General features: G+C 42.6%; 1 protein-coding gene across 1 annotated transcript in view; it reads right to left on the bottom strand.

The window, feature by feature from the left end:
- LOC126475528 (sialin-like) overlaps nt 1-12,023 on the bottom strand; it is a 125,108-nt gene that overhangs the window by 95,098 nt on the left and 17,987 nt on the right. The window contains exon 2 of the mRNA XM_050103463.1: nt 10,037-10,248. Coding sequence (XP_049959420.1) covers nt 10,037-10,248 — 212 coding nt within the window. The remainder of the gene's footprint in view (nt 1-10,036; nt 10,249-12,023) is intronic.

The following is a 12,023-nucleotide window of genomic DNA, read 5'->3' as shown; positions in this document are numbered from 1 at the left end:
AAGTGCGCGCTTACGGCCTACCCAATGACAAATGCGGTTGGATAGATATTTTTCTAACAGACAGGGAGCAGTATGTCGTCCTTAACGGGGTGACTTCAACAGAAACAAGCGTAACTTCAGGTGTGTCCTAGGGCAGTGTAATAGGTCCGCTGCTTTTTACGATTTACATAAACGATCTAGTTGATGGTTTTGACAGCGGCATTAGACTGTTTGCCGATAATGCTGTAGGCTGCTGGAAAGTAGTATCACACGAAAGTTTTGAACAAATCAATAAGGATTTGCAGAAAATAAATGCGTGGTGTAATGACTGGCAGCTATCTCTCAATATTAGTAAGTGTAACCTTCTGAGTATAACAAGGCGAAAATCTTCATTAATGTACGAGGATAAAATAAATGCCCAGTCTTTGGAAGCGGTAACATCCGTCAAGTATCTGGGTGTGACTATTCGAAAGGATCTCAAATGGCATGATCAGATTACACAAGTAACGGGCTAGGCGAACACTAGATTGCGGTTTATTGGTAGAATCCTGAAGGGATGCAGTCCTTCAACAAAGGAATTAGCTTACAAGACGTTGGTTCGTCCAGTCTTGGAGTATTGTTCGTCTGTATGCGACCCTTACCAGTTGGGTCTGATTCAAGAGACTGAGAAGGTCCAAAGAAGAGCGGCAAGATTCTTTGCTGGTACCTTTGGCCATCGCGAGAGCGTTGCAAATCTCATAGAAAGTTTGAAGTGGGACACACTTGCAGATAGATGGCGCGCTAAGCGGAAGGGGCTGCTCACTAAATTCCGAAATCCGATCTTAGCCGAGGATGTAGAGCACGTATTATTACCACCAACTTTCAAATCGCACAATGATCACCATTCATAGATAAGGGATATTAGAGCTCGTACTGAGGCGTTCAGACAGTTTTTCCCTCGCGCGATCCGCGAGTGGAACAGACGGTGGGAAATATATCTGGCGCGAATTGTGCCCTCCGCCACACACCGCTTGATGGCTAGCGGAGTCTATATGTAGATACCTCCCAACAACGATCAAATTCGGCGATGCTGGATGTAGCCTTATATGCCTAGTCGTTGGTATACGTAATGCACCAAGGAATGTTGTCGAACATAAATATTTTGACGGTCTAGGTGTTACTGCATCGGAAAGTAAAATGTTACATTGGCTTACTGACCAGCAAATCTTTGAATGGGGTCACTCACACGTAAACATTCTTGTGACGCTGTACCCCTTCCCCATGCGCGTCTTTGCAGGTGTGCATTCGGCCCTGACTTCACTCTCGTGGATGACAATGCGCGACCTATCAAACGGCGCATACGGAAGAGCTCTGGGAACGAAAGGATATTCGGCGAATGAAGTAGCGTTTCCGTTAACCCAAACAATATCATCGAACATGTGTGTGTTGCATTGAAGAGACGTATTGCAACATGTCCAGAAGCTGTCAACCGCGCTGGTGGAAGAATGGAATGCCTTACCTCGAGGACTCCTTACCGGCCTTTTGTTCAGAGTGGTAGAACATTGCCGAGTATGTATTGCCTTCCGTGGTAATTACAGACTCTATTAGGAATTTCATCACGCCGTTTGTAATGTCCAGGGAGCGATCATGAATAGCGATGATTAATGCACTCAAGTAAAAGTGTGATTTCTGTATGTGTCATTGCGTATTACTTTCAGTTATTTGTTATACTGTAGTAGTCTTTTATATGCATAGTCCAAGTTTGATCGAGCCGTGGCCGGCCGAAGTGGCCGTGCGGTTAAAGGCGCGGCAGTCTGGAACCGCAAGACCGCTACGGTCGCAGGTTCGAATCCTGCCTCGGGCATGGATGTTTGTGATGTCCTTAGGTTAGTTAGGTTTAACTAGTTCTAAGTTCTAGGGGACTAATGACCTCAGCAGTTGAGTCCCATAGTGCTCAGAGCCATTTGAACCATTTTTTTGATCGAGCTGTGACACAGCAAGCGAAAGTTAATTTCGACCTAATTTTTGCACACAAGCGTATAATGATCACTACCACAAAACGGTAAGATGGTATGCTCGCCTGAAATATTAGAGACAGCTAGGAATGCGTGCTTCAGATCTAAATATATCCTTTGGTAGGAAACAATGTGAAAGTAGGATAGTTTTCATCGGTCAGCAGTCCAACTTTACCCATCTTACACCACTGAAAACTACTCCTCGCATTCACATGGCCCAGAGAAGTTTTTGAAGTTGCAGCTCTATTACAAAACTTTGTCTAGGCAGATCTCGTCGCACTATTTTCGTTGACATTGTGTCCTATAATTACATTCAAGTCAGTGCTCACTTCCGTTATTAGGTTCTCTTAATAACAGGCAACAAATTTCGTTGACATCCTTCTATTCGCGTGAGTAAGTTTAGTTTTTCTTTCAAGATTGTTTCTAGTAATCAAAAATATTGATGAATTGTGAATTCTGTATGATGTCATGATACAAGATACAGTATACACATACTTCCAATTGTACTGTTGTCACAGACTGACGTAACAAACGGAAAGCAAAAGGCTGTCGTCATTGGGTGTCTGTAAGAGTCGTCATGATGGTAGTTCAGCTGAATACCACAACTATCAAAGACCCATTAGCGATCTCCGCTTCTTGTTTCAGAAATTTATACGTAAATGTGTCCACGCTTTTAATAACTTTCCACTTAACCAAGACTTTATTAGACGCAATCTCATACAGACGTTTGCTAGGATCATATCATCATCGCCCATTTCCATTATGCATCTCCGCTTGATCAAAAAGCATTACAGTTTACGTTTCCTCATGCATAATTGCTGTTCACTCTCACACAGAACTTTCAGTAATTTATTCTCTTATCTCTCTCTGCACTTTATTTAATTACTCTCTTAAAGAAAATACACTCCTGGAAATTGAAATAAGAACACCGTGAATTCATTGTCCCAGGAAGGGGAAACTTTATTGACACATTCCTGGGGTCAGATACATCACATGATCACACTGACAGACCCACAGGCACATAGACACAGGCAACAGAGCATGCACAATGTCGGCACTAGTACAGTGTATATCCACCTTTCACAGCAATGCAGGCTGCTATTCTCCCATGGAGACGATCGTAGAGATGCTGGATGTAGTCCTGTGGAACGGCTTGCCATGCCATTTCCACCTGGCGCCTCAGTTGGACCAGCGTTTGTGCTGGACGTGCAGACCGCGTGAGACGACGCTTCATCCAGTCCCAAACATGCTCAATGGGGGACAGATCCGGAGATCTTGCTGGCCAGGGTAGTTGACTTAGACCTTCCAGAGCACGTTGGGTGGCACGGGATACATGCGGACGTGCATTGTCCTGTTGGAACAGCAAGTTCCCTTGCCGGTCTAGGAATGGTAGAACGATGGGTTCGATGACGGTTTGGATGTACCGTGCACTATTCAGTGTCCCCTCGACGATCACCAGTGGTGTACGGCCAGTGTAGGAGATCGCTCCCCACACCATGATGCCGGGTGTTGGCCCTGTGTGCCTCGGTCGTATGCAGTGCTGATTGTGGCGCTCACCTGCACGGCGCCAAACACGCATACGACCATCATTGGCACCAAGGCAGAAGCGACTCTCATCGCTGAAGACGACACGTCTCCATTCGTCCCTCCATTCACGCCTGTCGCGACACCACTGGAGGCGGGCTGCACGATGTTGGGGCGTGAGCGGAAGACGGCCTAACGGTGTGCGGGACCGTAGCCCAGCTTCATGGAGACGGTTGCGAATGGTCCTCGCCGATACCCCAGGAGCAAAGTGTCCCTAATTTGCTGGGAAGTGGCGGTGCGGTCCCCTACGGCACTGCGTAGGATCCTACGGTCTTGGCGTGCATCCGTGCGTCGCTGCGGTCCGGTCCCAGGTCGACGGGCACGTGCACCTTCCGCCGACCACTGGCGACAACATCGATGTACTGTGGAGACCTCACGCCCCACGTGTTGAGCAATTCGGCGGTACGTCCACCCGGCCTCCCGCATGCCCACTATACGCCCTCGCTCAAAGTCCGTCAACTGCACATACGGTTCACGTCCACGCTGTCGTGGCATGCTACCAGTGTTAAAGACTGCGATGGAGCTCCGTATGCCACGGCAAACTGGCTGACACTGACGGCGGCGGTGCACAAATGCTGCGCAGCTAGCGCCATTCGACGGCCAACACCGCGGTTCCTGGTGTGTCCGCTGTGCCGTGCGTGTGATCATTGCTTGTACAGCCCTCTCGCAGTGTCCGGAGCAAGTATGGTGGGTCTGACACACCGGTGTCAATGTGTTCTTTTTTCCATTTCCAGGAGTGTATAAGGTGAAAGGCCCTAATCTCGAAGGGTCAGAAATGGCCATTATCTACATCTACATTTACATCTACATACATAATCCGCAAGCCACCGTACGGTGCGTGGAGGAAAGCACCGTGTACCCTTGCTTGTCATTTCCTTTTCTGTTCCACTCGCAAATGGAGCGAGGGAAAACAGCCTGTCTCTATGCCTCCGTATGAGCCCTAATTTCTCGTATTTTATCTTCGTGGTCCTTACGTGCAATATATGTCGGCGGCAGTAGAACCGTTCGGCAGTCAGTTTCAAATGCTCGTTCTCTAAATTTTCTCAGTTTGTGTTACCGAAGCGTCTCCATAACACGTGTTATTCGAACCTACCGGTAACAAATCTAGAAGCCAGCCTACGAGTTGCTTCGATGTCTTCCTACAATCAGACCTGTTACGGATCACAAGCACTCGAGTAGTACTCAAGAATAGGTCGTAACAGCGTCCAATATGCGGTTTCCTTTATAGGTGAACCACTCTTTCCTAAATTTCTGCCAATAAATCGAAGTCGATCATTCACCTTCCCTACTACAACCCTTACATGCTCGTTCCACCTCATATCGCTTTGCAACTTTATGCTCAGATATTCAAAACTCTTAACTGCGTCAAGCAGGGTACTAGTAATACTTTATCCGAACATTACAGGTTTGACCTTCCTACTCATCCGCACTAACTTACATTTTTCTAGATTTAGGGCTAGCTGCCGTTCATAACACCGACTGGAAACTTTGTCTAAATCATCTTGTCTCTTCCTACAGTCACTCAGCATCGACATCTTACCGTACACCACGGCATCATAAGCAAACAACCGGAAATTACTGCCCACTCTGTCAGCCATACAGTCAAAAGTTTGTTCCTGATGGCAATAGTGGTGATAGGTCTCGAAATCACAAGGAAAGAACCGGATGGTTAAATCGAAAGAAATTTAATGAACTTCAGAACCCACTGCTAAATCAGACATCAGAAATTATCTCTACCGCCCCGTATGCTCAGAGACTCAGCTTGCGATTTTCTGCCGCTGTCCATTTATTTGAAAGCTCGTTGCTTGAGAACGAACTCGTGAGTTCCCAAGTACAACAACGTACTCACGCCGTTGCCGCTACACACGCAGCCACTATGCACGGCAATTATTGTATACTAATAGAATGACTGAACGGTTCTGTTTGTACATTTATTGATATAGATGTATACTTGGAAGTATGTTTATGTACATTCATGTACGTACCTACAATATACTGTATACATATATAGGGTGATTCACGAAGATATGCAAATATTTTAACATGTTATTCTACAAGTAAAACTAAAGAAAAAACGTCCATACAAACATAGGTCCGCAAATGTTTAGTTATGCAGTTACGGCTAATAAAAGATTTAGCCTGAAATTTAGCAACTTCGCTAATGTGAAACCATCGCAAAACTGTACGAGGTTAAAGTAAAGAACTATTTCCTTTTATTTTGTTGTTATTGGTCTGGTAAATCTAATAAAACATGTCCCAGACGTGACTCTGTAGTAGTTTTCCAGAACATCCAGAGAAGCAAAGATTATTATACAAGTAAATTTGTTTACTTTCCATTAAGAATGTAGAAATGTTTATATCATTGTTGGCAACCGTTAGTGAGTTGTTTCATTCGTTTCCTAACCTTGAAACGAGCTAGTTTTCGGTATTGTTCAGTGAAAGAACATAACAACAACAGTACATTTAAGTGAAATATTTAAGTGAAACCACATAGTAACTGTTGTAGTTTGTAGAGTATTTACGAAATAGGGATGTCTTTCGAATTTGCGACGAAGGAATAAGCCGATATGGTGTTTATTTGTGGCAAATGTGATGGTAATGCTACGGCTGCAGTTAACGAATATCGCGTACGTTATCCAACTCGGATTCCGAATGCACGAACCATTTGTCGAGTATTTTGAATGTTACGGGAAACAGATTCTCCACCTAGCGTGCATAATCAGTATGAGCGCTAGATACGTGAAGATGATGATGAGAATATTATCGATGCTGTTCAACGTAGCCCGAGTACCAGTACACTACTTATCTTTCAACGATTAGGCATTTCATAATCTAGGGTATGGCGTACACTAAAGTACAATAATCTGTATCCTCACCAGGACCAAAAAGTGCATCATTTACATCCAGGAGATCCTGCTCTTCGTTTGGAGTTGTGCAATTGGTTAAATACTAATTGGCAGTTACGCAAACACATTTTATATACTGATCAGGCACTGTTTACTCCAGATGGCATAAATAATTTCCATAACGAGCACGTATGATCTGAAGCAAACGTGCAACAGGGCAACGCAATTTTCAGCAGCGATTTAGCATAAATGTATGGTGTGGTATAATCAACACACACTTTATTGGACCATTCATTTTCCCAGGACGTCTAACTGTCGAGACGTACTTACCGTTTCTTCAAGTAGAAATGCCCCGCTTGCTCGAAGATGTTCCACTTGCTCCGCGGTTGCAAATGTATTTTCAACATCACGGCGCGCCTCCACGTTTCACCGACGCCGTTACTACTCATTTAAATGAACATTTTCCACAGAAATGAATTGGTCGTGGTGCTACACGTCTGTGGCCACCCAGATCGTCCCATTTAATGCCAATGAATTTTTGTGTATGGGCATGGATTAAAGACATAGTTTATGAGCACAAAGCCAATACACGTGAGGAATTACTTGCTCGCCATTATGAATGCAAGAGACGAAATTAAGAACAACTCTATGAAACTGAAACGAGCAACAAAATCTGTTCATACACGTGCATACAGTGGAGATATTTTTGAAAATTTATTGTGAATGTATTGTGAAATTGTATGTTCACTGTACAACTTCCTTAACACTGAGCTTTGTTTTCTCCGGTTTAACCTGAATTCACATGTGCTACGGCATTAATAAAGGCAGATTATCTGACATATTCATACAGTTTCGGTTAACGTTATTACCATCATTTTTCCAAAATTTATTTCTCCACAACTTCTGTTGAAAGCTTTGTGCAGTTGCCTGGAATTTAAAAAACAAATTGGGTCAAGTAGTTAATACATTATAAATTTTACGAAATTACTTCTTTGCTTCTCTGGATACTCTGGAGAACTACTGCAGATAAGTGTCTGGGACATGTTTTATTAGATTCATCAGATCAATAACAACAAAATAAACGGAAATCGTGCTTTACTCTAACCTCGTACAGTTTTGCTATGGCTTCATATTAGCGAAGTTGCTAAATTTCAAGCAAAATCTTTTATCATCCGTAACTCCGTAACTAAATATTTGCGGACCTATGTTTATGTGAACTTTTTTTTTTAGTTTTACTTGTAGAATAACATATTAAAATATTTGCATACCTTAGCGAATCACCCTGTATATATATATATATATATATATATATATATATATATATATATATATATATATGTGTGTGTGTGTGTGTGTGTGTGTGTGTTTGAGTGGTGTATGTATGAATCCATGTGTATGGATATATTTATATATGTGTATAAAACATTTCAAAGACTGCTGTGAATTTATTTTAATATCTAGTGTCTACTATTTCATGTCATGTAGTTACCTTGACTTGCATTTTTGACATGGTATCGAATCTGTGATGACGATACAAGCAGAAAGACGACATCAGGATGAAATACATCCTATAAATGGTGAATTATTATTAGAATAAATTTACAAGGGTATTCGACAAAGTACAGAAATTGTATTAGCCCATAAATGCAAGTGTCATGATCAAAAGATACAGAAAAAACGAGCTTTTTGGTTGCAGTGACGTAACAGTGAAGTTGCTCTGTGGGTTTCGTTTGACACAGCACAAATGTTTTCTTATAGTGGAGGTGGAATAAATAAGAGTATAACCAGTTAGTTTGCAATCGACGAAATTTGTGTTTTTCGTCTGAGGTGTGGACTACAGCATAGAACTTATTCCAGACACGACTCTTCCTCTAAGGAAACACGTTTGCAAACGGGTACATTGGAATAATTAATTTTCGTTTTACACCCTCCACAGTCTCACGAAATACAGCTTTCTAAAGGTCGCCTGATTACGACAATCGATCATTTCATCTTGTCAATGCTACTTTACAACAGCATGGTCATGCACTCAGCTTCCATACTAATTCGCAGCTAACCTTACTCTCCTGCATGCTTCAGTAAGAGCGTATGAGTTGACATGTAGGAAGCGCCAAGATGCCAGTGTTTTCAGATCGTCATACAAGGTGCGACAATAAAATAATGAGACTGATTTTCTTTGCAAGATGTGCCAACCCTGCAGGCTTGTGTAGGCACAATATATTTGACTTTGGTCTATAAGTTGCTTCTACTCAAGCGGCACATCGATGCAACTGCTCAGTCGTGAGTTGTGCTAATACATGTTAATACATGTTTGTGTCTCTCGTCATGGAAATGGATTCGCATAATATTATGCAACGGTATGCCATTTCTTTTTGCGTTAAATTGGGTGGAAACGCGACGATAACTTACTGTAAGCTTCAGAAGGCTTTTGGAGAGTGTCAAGAGCTCAAGTTTTTCGTTGGCATAAAATGTTTAGTGAAGGCAGAACGAATGATGAAGATGAAGACCACAGTGGACGACCATCAACCTCACGGACAGATGTCAACTTGGCCAGGGTGCGTGAACTCGTACGATTTGATCGAAGATTATCCGTGAAAATGATTGCAGAAGAACAGAACATCAATCGAGAAATGGTTCGTCTAATAATAACTGAAGATCTTGGTATGAGAAAGATTTGTGCAAAAATGGTCCCCAAAAATCCCACATCACAACAGCGAGAAACACGGAAAAATGTGGCAGCAGATCTGTTAGAGCAAACCGAAATCAAACTAGAATGTTGAGCCGTGTTATCACGGTGATGAAAGTTGGTTTTTTCAGAACGATCCAGAGACAAAACGCCAAAGTTCGCAATTGTGCTCAAAGGGATCACCCAGACCAAAAAAAGCTCGCATGTCAAAGTCAAAAGTGAAATGCATGCTTGTGTGCTTCTTTGATTCCTAGAGAATTGTTCATAAAGAGTGGGTGCCTCCTGGAGAAACAGTTAACCAATATTAGTACAAAGAAATTTTAGAAAGACTTCGCAAAAGAGTTCTTCGTGTCCGTGCCAGCATTGCTGATAATTAGATTCTGCATTACGATAATGCGCCATCCCATACTGCTCTGTCACTACAGCAATTTTTAACCTCAAAACAAAATTCAGAACTACCACAGCCAACTTATTCACCAGATATCGCTCCATGCGATTTTTTTTTCTATTTCCAAGAGTCAAAACGGCGGTCAAGAGACACCATTTTCAAACAACACAAGATGTCCAAAAAACTGTGACGCGGGTCTTGGAGGATATTACAGAAGTCGCTTTCCAGAAATGTTACCATCAATGGCAGAAGCGCAAGAAAAAGTGTGTGCATTCAGAAGGGAACTACTTTGAAGGAGGCAACTAATCTTGACTAAAACGATAAGCAACATTTTTTTCGCATCAGTCTCATTACTTTATTGTCGCACCGCATACTCTGTGTAACTACAGCAGGAAGGACGTGGGTTGGTATAGCATTGGCGTATCAGCAACGGCTTGATTTGTAAAATATACGACCCACAACATTAGACTCTTATTAGCTAATTTTATGATCTCTATGCTACGCGTAGATTCATCCGGCTGCCTGTCCCATGGCACACTTTACGCCTGCCGCAACTCACCTTGTGTCCGTCCGGACCATTGAGCACCAGCTCGCCTGGGCAGGAGTCTGGGTCACGGATCAGCTGCGTACCTCCAGTGGCGTCTCTCTCCAGCAACGCCGTCCCATTGACCATGTTGACGATGGCCACCGAGATGTTGACGCGCGTTGCGTAGCTGATGGCCAGACCCGACAAGTTCAGCAGCAGGATGGTGTAGCGCGTCTTCCAGAAGCCTGCGACGTGAACCAAATGGTCTTCATCATGGTCTCAGCTGAGTTAGTTAGTATATTAGTTAGTTAGTAGCATGTTCCATGGAGCATCTGTACAATTCTCCTATCGATATAATGAGGAATGAGATAGTTCACAGGATATTTATACATGATTGTTGTTAACATTAATGAACGTATTATTTTATGGCCCGCTCGTTCAACTATACAGTACTTAGCAACTAGGACGTTTTTTAAAATAAAAAATCGTCCATGAAGGAGTTGCCCATGATGAAATATTTTAGGTTAGATTTAAATCTCGCCTTGTTACCTGTTAGACATTTTATGTTAATGGGCAAATCAAAAATTTTTGCTGCTGTGTAATGAACTTCTGTTTGAACCACTGCCAGCTTCAGTAATTAGTAATAAAGGTAATTTTTTCCTGTAGTGTTGCAGTATGGACATCGCCATTCTTTTCAAATTGTGATGAATAATTTAAGAGCAATGTCATTATGGAACGTACAGGGTGATCCAGCTGCCCCTTACGATTAATTTTGTGCAAAACACACTATAGCTGCACCAGAAACGTTACCCACACAGGCGGCAGTCACGTAAATGATATAAGCTCCTTCTTAGAGCTTTAGGAGACTGTTAGCAAATGGAATCATAGTGTAAAAAGTAAAAGTGAGGATTGGCTACAAACTACACGGTATTTTTTTACCAAAATATACCTTACCTCTGCCATACTTATCCAAGGGTCTCCTGCCTTTCTTTGTATAATTCATGGTGTAGGCAAATAGGTTTTGTATGTCACTTTAAATTTATTCGATTTAGAGTATTTCATTTTTCGTAAAAGGTTCAAAGGTTATATACTGGGGAGTTGGTACTCCACGCTTACCATTTTGATATTTACTGTTAATTTCGTTGAGTCCGATGTTGAAACACACATTATAAGGCAACGGTTCTGAACCATTTACGAAAGGTAAAGGTATTTGCCGTTCATAGTTTGCAAAGTGGTAGTATGAACCAAAAGAAGAAAAAAAATTGTCCGATAAACAGCGGCTCTAAAGTGTATACCTTACGGGCTATGAGTACCTCTAGATCTTCGCCCCTGAGAAACACATCTCTTCTACTCAACAACTGCTCACAGTTCTTAAGGTAAGGAATTTGGATCATTGGACCACATGTTTACTAGACACTTTTTTTTGTTTTGGCGTCCGCCTGCTTAGCCGGATGGTAACGTGCTTGCCTCCCATGCAGTGCGCCCGGGTTCGATTCCCAGCCGGATTGGAGATTTTCTCCGCTCTTGGACTGAGCGTTGTGCTATCCTCATAATCATTTCATCCTTATCATCGGAACGTGGATCGCCCAATGTGACGTCGACTGCAATAAGGTTCGCACTCGGCGGCCGAACTTCCCCAGATGGGGCCTCCCGGTCATTAATGCCATACGCTCATTTCATTTCTTGTTTTGGTCCATACTACCTCCTCCCAACAAATAGAAACCAAAGAGCTCGCCGTAGAAGAGATTTTTTCACAGTATCAACGATTAAGAAGTGCACATAGTTCTTAAGATACGCATTTCAGAGCGCTTGTTTACTAGACTTTCTTTCCTCGAACGATCGTTCCTGTCATATCCCTGAATAATGAAGATTCCTACTGGGGCACGCAGTAAGTAGAACCTGCGAATGGCAAAAAAGTTAGTGTCCAGACACTCATTGATGACACAGAAACTGATATGACTGTAGCGAAGCAAAAGAAAAAATAAATAAATAAAACGCGGAACTCCATTTTCATATATTC

This window comes from Schistocerca serialis, chromosome 4 (assembly GCF_023864345.2).
Source record: "Schistocerca serialis cubense isolate TAMUIC-IGC-003099 chromosome 4, iqSchSeri2.2, whole genome shotgun sequence".
Lineage (NCBI taxonomy): Eukaryota > Metazoa > Arthropoda > Insecta > Orthoptera > Acrididae > Schistocerca > Schistocerca serialis.
Note: the sequence above shows the minus strand (reverse complement) of the source record. Positions and strands in the feature narration are given on the sequence as shown.